The sequence below is a fragment of the Schistocerca americana genome, chromosome X (genome assembly GCF_021461395.2).
Source record: "Schistocerca americana isolate TAMUIC-IGC-003095 chromosome X, iqSchAmer2.1, whole genome shotgun sequence".
NCBI classification, from domain to species: Eukaryota; Metazoa; Arthropoda; class Insecta; order Orthoptera; family Acrididae; genus Schistocerca; species Schistocerca americana.
In genome coordinates, this window is record NC_060130.1 from 925,109,238 (window position 1) to 925,129,203 (window position 19,966).

Genomic DNA, 19,966 nt, shown 5'->3' on the forward strand with positions numbered 1-19,966 from the left:
AAAGCATTGACGTTAGTTGATCTTGATTCAACTCTCTTCCTACTTCTAATTTCAGGGTTCGTTTCCTGTGCATTTCCTCTTCAGATCCCAATTAGTCGGAGTTGAAAACAAATTCCTTACTGAACGATGGGATAAGTTTGTTTATCTCATCTACAAATTTTTGGGCCAATTCCGCACTTTGTTGCACATCGTCCAGTTGACACTTTGTTTGAAATTTCGTTGGCTTACGTCTCCCAATTCTGTAGCACTGTTTGAAGCTATGCAGCCATCCACTGCTTCCCTTTAAATCACTGTGATCTATGTATCGCGCAGTTTAATGTGTATAACGTCGTAGGTCACTATCACGCACATCTTGTAAATTTTATCGAACGTTCTTGAAACGCGCATAGCCCTGTTTTTGTAACGAGTGCTTCTTGTCCTCCCATGAACATCCGTAGTTTTTCTGCACGGTCATATTTCTGCGCATTTATTTGAAATATGTTCATAATTGTTCTCTCTTCTGTGCTGTGGATGATCTCCCATGTACATAATTATGTTTCATACCTAGTCCTTGGACAACGATTGTCCTTTACTAAGTTTCACTGGAAACGGGATACGTGGCTCTCTGTCCGACAAGGATGATGAGCTACAGGGCTCGACACCTGTTTCAGTATCACTTTCACTTGTTATGCATGTATCGTCATCATTGTACTCTTCATGTTCATTGTTCGCACAGTCGAGCGTATACGACACCACTCATTCCAATGACATCCTGCGGAAACGCTGATATTTCATCTGTCACTTCTTTCTCACTCTGCGAAATTCCTTGGCTCCCTTTCTGTCGAAATGTCATCTTCGGCAACTGTTGTCGTAGATATAGTGCAATGTTTACATTGTTTATCGTTGAAATTGATCTGCTTTGTATCAGCACCACTAGCAATGTAGCGTTGTTGTGAGTTTACTCATCGACTGCGCAGTTCAACCGCGCTCTGCAGCCTCATGCTGTGCTCATCACTCCCAGCCCTTGTTGGCATTAGCAGCCAATATTGCCGTTGCATGTTAGACAAGATGTAGGGTGGTGTGGAATGCCGTAAACATCATTGGTGTTTTGTGACCTCGCACTCGGGGGGGTTCCTTGTCAATCTGGATATTCGCGGCCGCCGGCGCTTCAGTCTGGAACCGCTCTGCTGCTACGGTCGCAGGTTCGAATCCTGCCTCGGGCATGGATGTGTGTGTTGTCCTTAGGTTAGTTAGGTTTAAGTAGTTTTAAGTCTAGGGGACTAATGACCTCAGATGTTAAGTCCCATAGTGATTTGAGTCATTTGAATTTGAATTATTCGCGGCCGACTTTGTCTCTGGCCACTCTGCACTGATTGCTATAGTTCCAGTCTGCTTCAGTATGTGTAGACCGATGTTGCTCGGTATATTATGTAAATATCCGTAGAATCTAATGTAGTGTGCTCCTCAGGACATCGAACCGGATCCATATCATGCACTACTGGCCATTAAAATTGCTACACCAAGAAGAAATGCAGATCATAAATGGGTATTCGTTGGACAAATATATTATACTAATACTGACATGTGATTACATTTTCTCGCAATTTGGGTGCATAGATCCTGAGAAATTAGTACCCAGAACAACCACCTCTGGCCGTAATAACGGCCTTGACACGCCTGGGCATTGAGTCAAACAGAGCTTGGATGGCGTCTACAGATACAACTGCCCATGCAGTTTCAACAGAGAGATCTGGAGCATGTGCTGGCCAGGGCAGCAGTCGAAGATTTTCTGTATCCAGAAAGGGGACCTGCAACATGCTGTCGTGCATTATCCTGCTAAAATGTAGGGTTTAGCAGGGATCGAATGAAGGGTAGAGCCACTGGGTCGTAACACATCTGAAATGTAACGTCCACTGTTCAAAGTGCCGTCAATGTGAACAAGAGGTGACAGAGACGTGTAACCAATGGCACCCAATACCATCACGCCGGTTGATACGCCAGTATGGCGATGACGAATACACGCTTCCAATGTGCGTTCACCGTGACGTCGCCAAACACGGATGCGACCATCATGATGCTGTAAACAGAACCTGGAGGCCGTTGGGATCCAGTACGGCGTTCCGTATTACCCTCCTGAACCCACCGATTCCATATTCTGCTAACAGTCATTGGATCTCGACCAACGCGAGCAGCAATGTCGCGACACGATAGACCGCAATCGCAATAGGCTACAATCAGACCTTTATCAAAGTCGGAAACGTGATGGTACGCATTTCTCCTCCTTGCACGAGGCATCACAACAACGTTTCACCAGGCAACGCCGGTCAACTGCTGTTTGTGTATGAGAAATCGGTTGGAAACTCTCGTCATGTCAGTACGTTGTATGTGTCGCCACCGGCGCCAACCTTGTGTGAATGCTCTGAAAAGCTAATCATTTGCATATCACACCGTCTTCTTCCTGTCGGTTAAATTTCGCGTCTTTAGCACGTCACCTTCGTGGTGTAGCAATTTTAATGGCCAGTAGTGTAAATGTGACCTATTCTATCGTAATTAGTCACCTTAGAATCTGGCGCATACATACAGGGTAAGGTTGGGTAAGAGGACGCGTCTGGTAAGAGTTCTCAGTGGCATTTTCTCTTCACTGGCAACACTGACCGACAACAAAAAACTACATTCAGCTGTTGGTTCTACACTGGCGCCATCACGTGTATTCGTTGGGAGCTCCTCCAGATTTACTGGTTATAGCAGCTAAATATAAGATTTGTTTCAAATTATGTAATCTTAAGCAGTAAGCACTATCTAGGTATGCGCGGGAAAATAAAGTTATTTGCCAAAAGAAGCACCGTTCTGTCAGTAACAGACCACCGCACTACAAACAGTGGAAAGGAGCAGAGACTGCCATTTGTGATATTTTCTTTGAACTGTGTGGCGCATCGGTAAGAGTACGCTGTAAGATAGCGGAAAGAATACGCGTGTACTGTTACTCCCATCCAGCCCCCTCCCTCTTTGTTTCTAACGGTTACTAATCCAGAAAGACGTATTTGGCAGAAAGATTTGAGTGCTTTGTTTCGTACTGCATATTATAGATTATCCAAAGACTGAGAAATCCTTCGAGTGAATGGGAATATTCCCGTTCAGTCCGGATGTATACACAGCAGAAGACTACGCTCCACCAGAAATCACTGAGCGAGCCGAATTTCCAACAACTTAAGAGGGCTAATAAGTTTAACAGGAGCCCACGGACTGTTAAATCCAGCCTAGTCGTCAATTATGGGGTATCTAGGAAACTTGCTTTCTCGGATCGCTAGACAACATTAAAAAAAAATCATATTCATGAGTTTTTTACAAAATGAAAAGATTACAATACTTAACTCTGTCAAATACACAAATGCGTCGCAAGCAAAGGGCGACATGCGAAATAAGCAATGTTATTCAGTATAACCAATCACAAGTCACTGCTACATAGAAAGTACTAGCAAAGTGAATAGAGTTGACGCCGCTGTACAAGTGCCTATTCGTGAAGCTACAATTCAACTGGGGCTGCGACCAGTCGGGAACAGCGCTATGTCCTCTTTGCATAGGGGCCGCTGCTGTCGCTTTGTCGTCCTGGAGAGGGGTCAGTCAGCGTACGATTGGCTGACGTCTTCTCACAGCCATCTCTTCTCTGTCGTTCCCGACTGGCGTGCCACCGCTTGACTTTACGCCGTAACACGGACAAATGCTGCTCCTCAGTAACAGTTGATTTGTGTGTGCAGTCACCAGGAAAACACCAAGAACGTAATACAAATGAAGTTCAGAGAGCTGATATACGAACAGGTGTAGGCCTATCCAGTATTTATGCACTGCCAAAATATGATTGGCCCACGTCAAAGAAGAAAATGTCAAAAAATAAGAGAAAAATGCATTCTTAGACAAACATCTTACATCAATCTGATCACAACGTCCAGAAACTAGAATGAATTCGATGTAATTGTGCGGAGTAACATCCACATGCCAGCCTCGTATGAATGGTGGACGTCACATGACGTTTACTTAGCTCCACAATATCGAATTACGGTCGCTATGTGTCTGCCATTATGTTGCTCAGATACATGCCATTCAGGTTTCCAGTCATGGTAAGCATTTTCCCTGAATTTAGGTTTGAAATGACTACGGGGAACTGATATGAGAGAGATCTGTCCTTCACCATTAGTCCTCTGTGTTAGGTAATGGTCTATTTCGTTATGTAGAATTTCATGATGTCCTTTCATCCATAGCAGGTGGGGATACATGTAAGTTTCATTTGCTTCTGTGAGTGCTTTGTGACCGATGACTTCCGATTTCTGCTGAATGAGAACGAATGAAATGTAATGCTGAAGGAAGCCCTTAAAATGGAGGCGACTATTGGCCCTCTCTTAAGCAGAGATGTCAGCGGTCCCGTCCGCACCGTTGTGTCTCAATTACGGACTGTTTTCCCTGCCTCTGAATTTCTCATCAGCTCTAGAACGCCTTGGGGCGGCGGAGCTCGTATGTTGCATGTTAATACTCCGTATTATAGAGTTTCCAGAACGACGTCATACCTCACCGATTGCGCTCCTTGTGTAACCTCCCCCCCACTTATCGACCTTAATGACAGTGAAAAATTAAACCGCGTTTACCTAATGGAAATTTGGGAAAAGCAATCGTCACCGAAGTTAATCTGTCGGTAAAGAGGGAGGAAAGGGTTACATCTAAATGAAAGGAAAAATGCGAATGAAACTGATGGAAATTAATTTTGAAAAGGGGTAAAGTTAATAAAGAAGGTAAATGTGCGGCCGTTACGTCAACAATTAACTAGCGCTAATTTGATATTTGAGATTTGGGGGAAATTACGGTCGCCAGTCCTAAGGACAATTACTATAGTAACCGAAAAAGAAAGGATATTACACATATAATTAGCACTAGAAACGTGGCAACTGAAGGTTGACACGTGTAGTGTGAAAACTGAAAGTTTGTCAGAAGTAATAAATTTCACTACACTCTGACTTAATTTAGCAAAAGAATTAATAAAACCGGAAAATCGAAAGTTAATTTAGTGACTGAAGTTAATAGTGAGCTTTCTTTCTAAAGCACATCGAAATTCAGTAAAATACGGTTAGTCTTGGACTACCTCAACAATCATTTCAAAAGCTACTTGAATCTACGCAATTTAGAAATAAGAGATTAACTTTGAACTTGAATTAAATGATTCTGAACAATTAAAAATAGTAAAATTTAGTACATACCAAGCTGAGCTGCAGTCACAGGCAAGCTAAAATACGGTAACAAACCTCGCACTCTTAATTTGTGCTTGTGTAATCTAAATATTGTAGCCAGCTATGAATACCTTAACTGAACTTTGAAATTAAAGCAGTGAAATCGAATGATGCCGTTGTTTGAATTTCAACGTCACTCGGTTTCATTCCAGAAAAGGAAGGGACCCTGCTTGGTAATGCAATTGGGACAATGAGCAACAAACGTTCATGCTAAGTTGCTGTAATTTTGTGATGCAACAATTTTAAAGTTTGAAAAGCTGAGGTCTGCCATACAGTTCTAAAACTTAACGTGCTTCCAGTCTTCCTTGTTGGTTGATTGAAGGTTTGAAGCCGTCTATCGAGGAGGTGGCGACAGTCACTCATTGTCGGCCGTCGCTGTTGCAGAAGCTGGATGTTGGCGCGCCTTCTTCTCGACACGGTCACCAGACGAAACGGGCTCTTGATGTGCACCAGCTAATACTTCCCGTACGCGACACCATGTCAGAAATTATCATCGCAAGTCGAGCGCAATTACATGCTGCCAAACGCCGAAAGCACAGCAACTCGCGGGAGCTTCACACAACACACCTGCTCCACTGCACCACCGCAGCCAGACCCCCCCTCTGCTCGCGCTCCACGCGGCAGAGTTAACACTACCAAAGATCCTAAACACTTTTGTTCTCCACACGACCTATCGATGTATTCGTTCGATAGCATAGTTTTCCCTAGGCCAGACCCAGCGTATAAATACAAATAATATTTACAAAACAAACCAATTATACATCGACATAAATGCATAAATAAATATATATAAATAGTAAAACAATTACAATATATAAAGACACAGAAATGTCATATCTTTGGGTAACAAAATAAGGAAAAATCTATAGTACAATAGATGGAAATAGAAAGATATGCATTTCCGGCGTTACACGTGCCCCACATTGTCTGAGGATGTTCGTGTAACGTAAACGAACTCAGAAAATGTCCCAAAAAACAAAGAGCGGAAATGCATATGCTCAAAACATCAACAAAATTTAGCATTCGTCTAATTAACCATAAATCAATTTTTAGACCATAATAATTGAGTGGAGACACTCCTAATCTTATTCCACTCTGTCATCTTGCACAAAAGAAAACAGGCTGACAATATATTAAAATTCATAGAAAACATAGAAAGTGGTTTAGCTATTCTAAAATCAGAAAAATTCGTGTTAGTATCAAGAAATGGAATATTATTTACAAAATTAATCATTGTACATGGTCATAAAAACAGGTAGATCAATATACGTAAATGAATAATTAATTACATAGAATACATATTTTATATAACCTTTTCATAATTAATACTCTCGCCATGAGAGTCCACTTAACGCTAAACAAGAGAATAACATACAGCACATCGACAAAAACATAAATATTGTCAACAGAATTCTTTCACATCAGCTGTCCGGGAAGAAAAACAACTCCGCCTTCCGTAACCGCAAGTGCAAAGAATGCCGACAGCGGCACAAGAGCCGACAGCGGCTCCGCCTCGCCAGTATTGTTGCGCCCGCCTGTGCGGCACGCTTGAACTCACTCGCCTGTGTAACGGCATTTCCAGAACGTCCGTTTCACTGAATTCTTTCGGAAAAACTCACTCCCGAGTAATCTCAAGGAGTCCATTAACACTATCACAGCGGATAACTCAACACTGTCCATCATCGCACGCATGTACTAGCCTGAAACTTAAAACAGCGTCTAAGTACGTCGGCAATGACTAGTAAATCACATATTTATGAAATCTTACAGCTAGTTACAAAATCATATTTACATTCCTTAATCTACTGTGACTCAGCTGAAAACTTAAACTAGCAGCTTGGATTTTTCAATTGATTTATAATGACTCTCTCTTAAATCATTTAGTAAAAATTAATTACTTATTAATTACAACTTCTTTAATGTCCTCTTGGTCAGGAAAAAGCATGGCAATCTAGCAAATCGTTTAAATCTTACACTCTATATTTACATACTGTACAAATTACCCATTCTGTGGTATTAATCAATCCTAGGTTGGTACAATTTCAAATCTACAATGTGCCGTATACCTAATAGTTTTCCAGAGCTTGGATACTCTAAGCAATAAGCATTTGTGTGAGGTATACTAATGACTTTATATGGTCCATTATGAACAAACTTAAATTTAGAGATTTCATTGTCTATCTCGCTCGATTTCTCATGAGCTTTTACAAGTACTAAGTCTCCGATTGCAACCTTAGCAAAACGCGCTTTAGCGTCATGACGACGTATGCGAGCATCGGCTTTTAGCTTTATTACTTCACGCAAACGATCATTTTTCACACCAATGCTAATGTCAATCCGTGGAGGGAATTTGATTATCTCTTCCACTAAACTTTTGCTTCTGTCATCCAACAGGATTTCCTCTGGAGAAAATCCCGTAGATTCATGTCTCAAGGTGTTCATAGTTCTCTCAAATTCTGCTACATATTTGCCCCATGCCCTATGGTTGTGATGGCAACAGGTATGGAAAAGTCGGCCTCATTTTTGTTCGTGTGTTACGTTTGACACACCGACTACAATACTTTCCAGTTCACTTTCTACACTATTGTCAATGCCGAGATCCCTCACATTACAGTAGTTCAAATTCATACCTACGTCAATAACATCCAGCCAGTTAACAATGTGTATAGGCTGGTATTGCCTATGCACACCGTCTCCTGCCTCGTCAAAACTAACTACTATTGTTTTATCTTGTGACGTACATGTCAAAGTTTTACTTTCACAATTAATCACTGCACGGTACTTTAATAGCCAATCTAACCCGATAATTACTTCCGTAGTTAAGTCTGGCACGACGACAAACTTTTGTTCAAATCGTGCCCCACATATCTCGAAGTTGACAAAAATCTGTTTTGTGAGCGGTTTACTGGCCTTCCCAGTAGCACCGATAATTTTCACTCCTGTTACTGGCATAACTACGATGCCAGGTCTGTCTTTCAGTAACTCAAATATTTTCCCAGATACAGCACTCAATTCTGCACCGGTGTCAATTAACACGTTTAGTTGTAGGTCGTGCATATTAACAGACACAACTATCTGTCTACACTTGTCCTCGAATGTTTCTTTATTTTCCCACAGTAAATCCTCGTCTATATCCAGGTCATTCCAGAAAAAACCATGCGGCTTTGATCCTAAATTCGGCTTATCTGGCGGCCTTTTCAGCTTCTGTTCACATACAGTTTTAATTTCAACACGTTTGTCCTGAGGCTTAGTCTGTAGCTTCGCCTCCAATACCGAAACCTTTTCCTGTAGCTCGTCAACTAGTGAGTGTTGCTTTGCTATCAATTCACTAATTATCACCTTCGTTGATTCCTCTTTGGTCAGATTGATCTCATCTGCCAATCTACCTGGAGAAATGTGCCCAGTAGTATCTGCAATTACTTCCTATAGATCTGCGCAACCCACGCTGCTATCGTCTGACCGTATAATGTCAGCTCTAACCTCATACACGCTGTAATCTATGTGCTTTTCTACCAGTCGTGTCCGGCTATCACTAAAATTTTCGTAATCTTTCTCCTCAATACTCTCGCAATGTTTAAACTGGAGGTTTGTGTCGGATGGGTCGGCTACTTCTACCACTATAACTTTCGGTAAAGTTTGCCGGTTAGGGCCAGAACTTTCTGTTACTACTTCAACATCCAACTCCTGCGAGACGAAACACGACGAATCTTGCTCGTGCTCCCAATTAACATCAACTATTTCCAGTAAAGTCTGCCGGTTAGGGCGAGAACTTTCTTTCACTTCACAAATACTATCTTCCTGTTAGACGAGACGCGGCAAATCCTGCCCGCGCTCCCCATAAACTCTTCTCCCGTACAGGCCCCTATAATCTCTGAGTTCGTCGTATAAGCGACCGAACTGCCTTAACCAGACCTCATCCCTCTCTGCATCCCCTCGCTCAATGACGAACGTGTTATCCGACATCTGATCTTCTCACAACAATTGCGAATCATTCGTAAACTCAATCTCCATTTCCGCTGTGGGTGTTACAGCTGCCACTTTATAATCGTCTTCCGGAACACTACTTAAATTGTTCTCACTGACAGTGAATGTATTTTCTACTGCCGTGTCTACAGCTGATCTTCTACTCGTGGGCGCACTCCTTTCCCCTAACACTGGCACACCCTCCCGCCGTTGATTATTCCACACGGAATTTTCATAACGACGACACCTGGGTTTTCTCCTGTTATTGGGCCTCCAAAATTTCTCCACGCCCGGTCGGCCCCTCACCGGCGCGGCTAATGGTTTCCCTGTCTCGTCCCAGCAGATCCGCTCCCCGGATACTGCTGAGGAGACTGGTCACACCCTCTGGCATTATTACTATTCTGTGAAGCCCGTGTCACGTTAGTATGATACTGGTTTCCGTCATTCCTGTTATTATTTGCATTGTACCGATTGTTATTACGGTCCGAACCATTATTGTTATTGCTGCAATGGTTGCGGTATGCAATATTCCCATGGTTATCGTTGTTGTGGTTGCTGTGGTACCCGTTGTTGTTACCACGGCCTCTACCACTGTCGCGATTATTGCGCCAATTGTCCTCGTCCTCCACTCTTTCCAGGAAATCATTTATTGTCCTGTAATTGCTTCCTACGTAGCGTTTTGTATCATCTGGAAGCTTTTTGTAGAGTTCCCAGACTATTTCGGATTCCGTGCAGCGATCACGCAAATATTCCAACTTGCGTATCCAGCCCTCACAAAACTCCTTCATCGAACCGCGCGAATTCGCATCGAAAGGCCTCGATACGACAAATTCGCGCCAGACACTTTGCTGTTTTTGCTCTGACCAGTATTCAGCCAGAAACAAATTTTTAAACTCGTCTAAAGTCAGGTTCGTAATGTTGAGGTTTAAGCCCCAACGCTTGGCATCACCAGCCAACACATCAATAACCGCATTAATTTTTCTCTCATTAGTCCATGATCTGGGTAAAACTCTTTCACAATTTTTAATGAAATCCGTCGGGTGAATACTGCCTTTTTTCAAGGGGTCGAACCGCTCCTCTTTCGTCAACAATTCCGAACTATGTGCACAGCTTGGCACATAGCTCTGTTTTTCGTCAAGTTTCTTTTCTAATTCCGAAACTCTCGTAATTACTTGGCAAGTGGTTGTCGCAAGCGTTTCTACTTCCCTTTTTTTCTCTTCGCAGGTATTAGCCTGCTTCGTCACTTTAGCATCAACCTCGGACACTAAAGCCTTCAAAGTTTCCACCTTCTGTTGATCCTCTTTTTTCACTAATCGAATTTGTTCCGTCACCTTATTCTCAATGATCGGAGCAACTGCTTCTCCTACACTTTTCTCGATTCTGCTAATTTCGGAATTAAAACGAGTATTTATGCTCGCAATTTCCGCCTGAACGCTTACCATATCCTGTTTAAGATTACCGATTTCGGTATTAATTACAACAATATCTTCTTTCATTTTATCAACTTTTGTGTCAACAACTCCAACATTGTTGTTAACAACATTAATAGCTTTGTTCTGATTGTCCAGATTCTGTTCAATTTTTTCAGCCTGAGCTTCTTGCCTGGCAGCCTGAGCTTTAATTTCTGCTGATTGACTCTTGATTTCATTAATCAAAACATTCAATAAATCAGTTAAATTCCCGAAAACTACCGGATTTACTTCCGTAGTGGCTTCCTCTTTAATTGTCCCCCCGTATTCGTCATCAAGGGGTTCAGATTTGATTTTCACTTCCGATTCCGAAACATTTTCTAAAGTTTGGAATTACATTTCTGCTCTTTGTTGCGTTTCGGCGGTCGCGTCTTTCATGCTAGCCGCCTGCCCCTGAACAATGGGTACCGCGGTGCGCGTTTCCCACTGTTCGACAGATTGTTCCGTATCCAAGTCTACCAAATTTTGGTAATTGTTGCCTTCACTCATTTTAATAATTTTCAATATAAATGCCAAATCTCAAATCTAATTAGGATTCCTCCCACTACTTAATCTCGCTGACGTAACTACCTGTTCGTAACCAATACTTTGTTACGACATTTGCACCATACAAAATTCGTGTCCAGAACAACCTCAAATCTGAAGATTGTCCTGTCACCAGGTCGCCACGTGTAACCTCCCCCTTACTTATCGACCTTAATGACAGTGAAAAATTAAACCGCGTGTACCTAATGGAAATTTGGGAAAAGCAATCATCATCGAAGTTAATCTGTCGGTAAAGAGGGAGGAAAGGGTTACATCTAAATGAAAGGAAAAATGCAAATGAAACTGGTCGAAATTAATTTTGAGAAAAGAGTAAAATTAATAAAGAAAGTAAATGAGCGGTCGTTACGTTACCAATTAATTGGCGTTAATTAGACATTTGAGATTTTGGGAAAATTATGGTCGCCAGTCCTATGGACAATTACTATAGTAACTGAAAAAGAAAGGTTATTGCACATATAATTAGCACTAAAAGTGTGGCAACTGAAGGTTGACACGTGTAGTGTGAAAACTGAAAGTTTGTCAGAAGTAATAAATTTCGCTACACTCTGACTTAATTTAGCAAAAGAATTAATAAAACCAGAAAATCGAAAGTTAATTTAGTGACTGAAGTTAATAGTGAGCTTTCTTTCTAAAGCACATCGAAATTCAGTAAAATACGGTTAGTCTTGGACTACCTCAACAATCATTTCAAAAGCTACTTGAATCTACGCAATTTAGAAATAAGAGATTAACTTTGAACTTGAATTAAATGATTCTGAACAATTAACAATAGTAAAATTTAGTACATACCAAGCTGAGCTGCAGTCACAGGCAAGCTAAAATACGGTAACAAACCTCGCACTCTTAATTTGTGCTTGTGTAATCTAAATATTGTAGCCAGCTATGAATACCTTAACTGAACTTTGAAATTAAAGCAGTGAAATCGAATGATGCCGTTGTTTGAATTTCAACGTCACTCGGTTTCATTCCAGAAAAGGAAGGGACCCTGCTTGGTAATGCAATTGGGACAATGAGCAACAAACGTTCATGCTAAGTTGCTGTAATTTTGTGATGCAACAATTTTAAAGTTTGAAAAGCTGAGGTCTGCCATACAGTTCTAAAACTTTACGTGCTTCCAGTTTTCCTTGTTGGTTGATTGAAGGTTTGAAGCCGTCTATCGAGGAGGTGGCGACAGTCACTCATTGTCGGCCGTCGCTGTTGCAGAAGCTGGATGTTGGCGCGCCTTCTTCTCGACACGGTCACCAGACGAAACGGGCTCTTGATGTGCACCAGCTAATACTTCCCGTACGCGACACCATGTCAGAAATTATCATCGCAAGTCGAGCGCAATTACATGCTGCCAAACGCCGAAAGCACAGCAACTCGCGGGAGCTTCACACAACACACCTGCTCCACTGCACCACCGCAGCCAGACCCCCCCTCTGCTCGCACTCCACGCGGCAGAGTTAACACTACCAAAGATCCTAAACACTTTTGTTCTCCACACGACCTATCGATGTATTCGTTCGATAGCATAGTTTTCCCTAGGCCAGACCCAGCGTATAAATACAAATAATATTTACAAAACAAACCAATTATACATCGACATAAATGCATAAATAAATATATACAAATAGTAAAACAATTACAATATATAAAGACACAGAAATGTCATATCTTTGGGAAACAAAATAAGGAAAAATCTATGGTACAATAGATGGAAATAGAAGGATATGCATTTCCAGCATTACACTTGTTACGGCTCTGCTCATTGTGTGGCAATGAGCTAGGAGCGTTGCCCTGCTTTTGTAGTATTGACACTTCACACGAGCTCTATATTATAACTGTGACACGCGATCTGAGTCGGCCTCGGTCTGTTTAACGTATGTGTCGAGCAATAGCTTCGAAAATTTATTATTGCATACGGGAAGAGGGTTGTTGTACAATATATGTATTAAATGGGATTAAAATTTCCTTGAGACATATTAGCCTCAACTTTATCTACGATAATTATGGAAGCTCAATAAATAAGTTAAAATTTGGGCCACAGCTGGAACTTCAATGCGGGTCTCATGTTTAGTGGGCATATGTGCTAACCACTGCACCACCCTAGCAGTAGAGGTAACACAGCTGCACGGAATACCCTAGTCCAATGTCCTCTATCTATTGATCTGATGGACTTAAATTTTCCTTGAGACATATGAGTCTCAACTTTATCTACAATAATGATAGAGGCCGAAGAAATGAATTAAAATTTGTGCCGTGGTCGGAACTTAAACCTGAGTGTCCTGATTACGAGGTAGACGCGCTAGCCGTTACAGCAGAGTTGCACTCTACGTAGCACAGCTGCACGGACTACCGTTGTCCATTGTTAACCATACTGCTACAGTGGCGCTACGGCTAGTAAATCTACCTAGTAAGCGCCGGCACGGTAACTCAGCGTGTTCGGTCAGAGGGTTAGCTGGCCTCTGTAATAAAAAAACTGAGTTAATGGATCAACGACGAACTGAAACGGATGTCTTGTGACATCCGCCCCGAGCAGATGCAAAAAAAAAAAAAAAAAAAAAAAAAAAAAAAAAAAAAAAAAAAAAAAAAGTAAGCAGGAGACCTTGGTTCAAATCCCAGCCGGGCGCAAATTTTAATTCATTCCTTCAGCTTCTGTCTCTATGGTAAGTAAAATTGAGACTCATATGTCTCAAGGAAAATTTAGTTCCACCATATCAATAGATCACCTATGTCTGAGGTAAAGGCAGGATTCCTCCATTACGTGGAAAAGCAAGGGTGCTATTCCACTACTGGAGAACGTAGGTAATACCGACGATTTGAGAAGTGGAAAATAGGCTGAACGAGTGAATTAAAGTTTGTGTTAGGAATAAACGAGGGAGTCCGATTAGGTTAGTCCGCGCAGGTATGTTATTTATACTGTTACAGTGGTCTAATGAGTAGCACATCCGCCTAGTAAGCAGGAGAATGGGCTCAGGCCCTGATCGTGGGACAAATTTTCAATCATTTCTTTAGCTTCTGTCATTATCGCACATCTATTAAAACTAAAATTCTAACAGCAACTGTGTTTGTAGATAAATTATGAGAATTCAGGTCCGACTATCAGGCAGACAGCTAGTCTTCTTTATGCCTGAATATGTTTCAGCACCTTTGCACCATCATCTGTGGATATTTTTAATACTGTCATATTCTCTAATATGTTATGTACTGCAATGCTGTAGCTTGTGGCACTTATTCTCGTGGTACCTGTCATCTAAGTAGACCTAACAACGACGTCAGAGTGATTGTGGGCTCTGAAACAATGGTACAAGGGTAAGTCACAAATATGGAAACACCGAGACAAATACATGGTTGAACATAAATGCAGATGCTAACCAAGCTTGCTGGTTGCACTGTTGTGCTTGATCTCAAACGGAACCTGTGCAATGGCCTCAACACTTTGCAAGGTTCATTCGTGGTCAGAACAGTTTTCTGTACAGCTGGGAGTGCATTATGTCTAAGCTATGTGACCGAACATTGGCAAAGCACTCCGTCTTCAGGCCACGAGTGGCCTACCGGGACCATCCGACCGCCGTGTCATCCTCGGTGGAGGATGCGGATAGGAATGGCGTGGGGTCAGCACACCGCTCTCCCGGTCGTAAGATGGTATTCTTGACCGAAGCCGCTACTATTTGGTCGAGTAGCTTCTCAGCTGGCATCACGAGGCTGAGTGCGCCCTGAAGAACATTGGCAAATTGTTCGTGCTCGTATGGTGAGTATTTCCGAAAACAAAGAAGCCGAAGTGTTTGGTCTGGCACCGTATGGAAGATTCATACTGCGTACATGGAAAGCGGAAAAACTTCGTCCGCTAAATCATAACGCTGACGAAAATGTGCGTTGAGTGATCGTGACATACTGTCATTGAGGAGTATTTTGACAAAAAATAAAAGAACGACAGCTGCAAAAGTCACTGCAGAACAGAATGTGTCGCACTTGCAAACCCTGACAGCATGAAAACATCACGAAGGGAGATCCAAAAGCAGGGAAAACCACTCATTGGTGACTGAAATGCATGTTACAGGAAAACGTGTTGCCGAAGCTATAAAACCTGGGCTATGCAGCAATGGAAGAAAGTTATTTGGTCGGATGAGTCTCGTTTCATAATGTTTCCAACGTCTGGCCGAGTTTACGTCCAAAATGTGAAACACGGCAGTGCTTCGGTAATAATTCTGGCAGCGGTATCGTGGTATCCCATGGGAGTATGGTTACTCTGCAATATCCCACTACTGCCAGAGATTCAGTGACCACTTTGGCTGATCAGGGCTCTCCGATGGTGCAATACTTGTTTTCTAATGGCGATGCTGAGTTCCAAGACGACAAGACCTCTGTCCACACAGCTCACATCGTCGAAAACTGCTTTTTTGAGCACGAGGATGAATTGCCATCTTCCCTGTCCACCATAGACACCAGATCTCTACAGTACTGAGCCTTTGTGGTCTACGTAGGAGGGAAGGGTGCTTGAACGCTATCCACCTCCTTCATCATTATGTGAACTTGCCACTATTTTGCTGATATAATGGTATGATATTCCTTTTAAAACCATACAGGATATATATTCATCCATTCCGAGACGACTGGATGCTGTTTTGAATGCTAACGGTGTTTCTACACGTTATTAGGCATGTTAATGTGTTATATTTTTGGTTTTTCCATATTTTTGCCCACCCGTTTTCTCTTCAGCCTTAAACTGTCTAGGTACAAGCTGAAAAATTAATTAATCAATATCTATTGAAACACTTGTAAAAGAATGTATAATATAACTGAGGCCATAACCACGAAATGAACACCAAGTTAAGTGAAAGTCAGTCAAATAAATTTAAGAACAATAATAAGAATACAAAAAGGAGTGTGGTTCTCTGAGAGTTTAATTTGAAATTCCTAATGATAATCATGTATAGGGGAAGGCTACGACCACGGCGCTTATTATAACCAACCATTCCGATGGGCCTGGAAATATTTCAAGACAATGCCATGGAGGGTCTAAATAAAGAAGCTGAGACGGTACATGTTTAACTACACAACTTTGGGGTACAGTCTCAAACTAAGCTTTGAAATACATTGGTAAAGAATGGTGTTAAAATCCCTCACTATCTGTTCCAGTATCTGTTACGCATTACGCTTAGTGGAGTGTTGTTGTAATGATGTACGTGGGATGCTAAAACCGTGCGCTGTCTCAGAAGTCAAAACCAGAATTCAGCCTTCTCCAGGAAAACCCCCTCACCCCTCCCAAAAAATAAAGAAAAAAATTGAGCCATCAAGTGACGCATCTTCATGACATCCCTCATTCCAGATGCACCTCAATGTTATTAGGACATCCTCAGCAAACTGTGGTAGCCAAGGCATAACAGCTGGGTGAAGCTGAGAATTACTTTTTTACGCTAACTTATCTTGTTTAACCACTAAACCCAAAAAGAAGTGTTTGAATAGATGTATAAAAAGTGATTTCACAAATTTGGTCTCAATTTGTGCTCGTTTGTGTTTGGTATTTACATGTGCGTATGTGTGTTTGTGTGTATGTGTGTGTGTGTGTGTAAAAAATTATTGTGACTTTAATGTGACCTCGCATGCTTCTTATTACTCTAGTGGTCAGTAGACATAATTCTTATTAAATGTAGCAATTTGTACGATAATACACACATACGTCCAACGTCTACTGTTCGCTGCCGTGTTCAAGCAGTAGTTTTGCCAGTAGTGTATATTGTCCGTGCGCAACAAGTATTTCAAACTATACGTTATTACTTTATGTTGACAGTACCTATAACTAATGTATTCATTATTTACATGAGAGCGAAGGATGTAAGTAGTGCTTCACAGTTTGATAACACAGGGTATCATAACATTGATTCTTTTCTCATTGTGCTCGCTTTAAGATGTTCTTTTCAGACGATGAATAAAGATTTACCTAATTGTTTTGAGTTCTGTAAACGCAAGACTTACTGCAGTTTCCCTTCTCGTTCTTTAATCGTAGGAATAGTTTACAAAGGACAAAAATGCTTCTAATTCGTACCGAAAATTCTGTTTCAGATCGTGAGCTCTCCCAAGGCACGGAAAGACCTGACTAACCGTGAATGTCAGCTCGCTGGATCAGAGTTCAGTCTGTCCGGGCCAGACCACGACCTGGAGCTGGACTACTACGACTACAACGTCACAAACGCTGGAGGCATTCCAGGCTCCCTCCTGGGCATGGACCCCGCCTACCTACTGTGGATACCACCTTTCGCTCCAGGATGTTGGGTGTGTACAACCATACAAACAAAACAAGTTGTGAAGTGTAGCTTACTGCAGGCAAGCAGTGCTTACAAAATATGTGCGACACGGTATTGCTGGAAGGGAATATTGTAACATGTGGAACAGAATGTTATTACAGAACAGCGAAACTTTCAGTTTATCGGTCACACAATGTCCAACAAATTTAGAGATCCGAGTTCGAATCCGATTACGATGTTCAGTGTTAATCTCTTGTTAGAAACTACCGAATCTTAATGTAACGAGCGAGAAACAAATACGTGATCAGCAACGTAATGAATAGTAGGACAAAGTCAATCGAGGACCGAATACGATAAATATTTCTTCTTTTTCTTTTTAGACTACCTATACTGATTGGAAGAATGCGTTACGCTGTCATACTTGTCTGCGTAGCGTGAGAGAAGAATGAGCCGCATATAGTCATTTAGGGGTATCCGTTACTTTAAGAGAAAAAAGATTTTTTTTTGTAATTTCTGACATTTTTAAGCAAAAAATTGCATTTTAGTTGTTCGTTAACGAAATTGTAATTATGACATTCTGTCCATTTGTTTGGTTATAATACATATTTGCATATGTATGTATATCAGTTCCTCCCTGAGTGACACTGATCTTTCCAATCATTTAAAACCTAAGGATTCGTTTAGTTTGAAGTGTTTTGTAGTCACCATATACAGATGGCCTACTGACTAGTACCCCGAATATTTGTCTGGGGTTACCTCTGTATCAGTTGGTCTGTTTTCTGACGTCCCTTGGATCAGTGTACATCGCAGTGTGTTTCTTGGTATAGTAACTGATTTCGCAGCTGCAGCAAGAAAAATCTTATTTTCTTGAATATATTTTGTTTCTGTTGCCTTATCTTCTAGATTCCGCTGTCCACAAGTATCGTTATTCTTATATTTTCCCGGCATTTTCAACTTAAAATAGAAAGCTGTTCTTAAAATGGAAGGTGATATAAGGTAACGGCGAACTCAGCAAGTGTTGAGATCTCCAGCATATGTCCTGTCGAAACGTCCACGAATTACAACAAATCCCAGCAAATGGCTCTGCCAGCAGATTACAAACTTCTTCAGGTGTCTTTCATAGTTCCCGTCATTATTAAGCTCCCAAGAAACAGACCACACGTGAATGCGGGAATAACGTGGACACGTGTCTTAAAATACGATTAATTTTCTTTATTTTTTGTCATAAGTCTTCTGATTAATTTGGTTGCCGTCCACCATAAATTTCTATCCTGCGCTAATCTCGTCGTCTCAGAGTAGCACTTGTACCCTACTTCCTCAGTTATTTGTCGAAGTTGAATGTATTCAAATCTTTGTCTTCCCTTACAGTTTTTACCCTCTACAGCTTCCATTAGTAGCACTGAAGCTATTCGTTGATGACGAAACACATGCCCTATCATTCTGTCCCTTCTTGTTATAGTGTCTTCCATATGTTCCTTTCTTCTGTAATTTCTGCGGAGAGTTTCCTCATTCTCTACTTTGTCATTCCACCTAATTCTCAATGTTTTATTTACGACATTTTACAGCTCCACCTGTTGAGATTATAGAGATTATATTCATGTCACCTGTGCTTCCTAACTGATGATTCTCAGGCAGACTACACTTAACTATAGTGTCGGGTAAAGTACATGTAAATATGAATCAAAACGAGGTCAGAGCATAAATGATTCTGATGTAAATCTTGGCAATGGTTTAAAAGTAGGAACAGGCCTGTAGTAGATGTAAAACAATCGTTCTGAGACACAAACAGGTGGATGAACACACACTGAACGTCCAGCAGTATGAGATGGGAGAGAAGAAAAACCTGTGAGACTGTTACCGGCATGGTAGCCAATTTGGAAGCTGCCATTTTGGCTGCAACTCATAATTTTCAAATGGAAAGGATGTCAAGTGACACATCAAACAGATGGACAATTGCATGAGAAAAACAACGGTACCTTTCACTTGAGCACAGCTTTATTCTTTCTCCAGTTTGTCATATTTCGTGCAGAACAAGGCAAATAAAACACAAAAAGGCTGTGATCGAAGGATGTGACCGAATTGTTCCACTTTAACCAACATATGTACTACAATGCGAGCATAAGCATCAATAATCCGCTCCCTCAGGCGTGGAACGTTTCTGCTCTTCAAAACATTCACAGCTACCTTCACATGTCCCCAGAAATGGAAATTTGATGGACCTAAATCCCGGAAATTTGGCATTATGTTAGGGTATCATGTGAGGTCAAAATTATCTTTATTGGTGTACGGCAGATCCCAGTTCCCTGCGAGATGGTGCCAGTACTTCACTCTGGGCTGGTACTGAATCCTGCCAGAAAAGCAGTTGATGTTTCTACACATGTAGCAGTTTTCAGTAGTCCATCCTTCAGTTTGTCTGCGACAGAGCCAGTTTCAAGTAATTTCGTGAGAGTTTAACCACCGCACTGTGTGTTGCGGATGGTCTGTCTAGGTGGCACTCGTTTAATATATC

General features: G+C 41.6%; 1 protein-coding gene across 1 annotated transcript in view; it reads left to right on the plus strand.

Annotated features, from left to right (window-relative positions):
- The window catches only part of LOC124556403, a 692,955-nt gene that overhangs the window by 666,961 nt on the left and 6,028 nt on the right, over nucleotides 1–19,966 (plus strand). Inside the window, exon 13 of the mRNA XM_047130364.1 lies at nucleotides 17,276–17,485. Within this exon, the coding sequence (XP_046986320.1) occupies nucleotides 17,276–17,485 (210 nt within the window). The remainder of the gene's footprint in view (nucleotides 1–17,275; nucleotides 17,486–19,966) is intronic.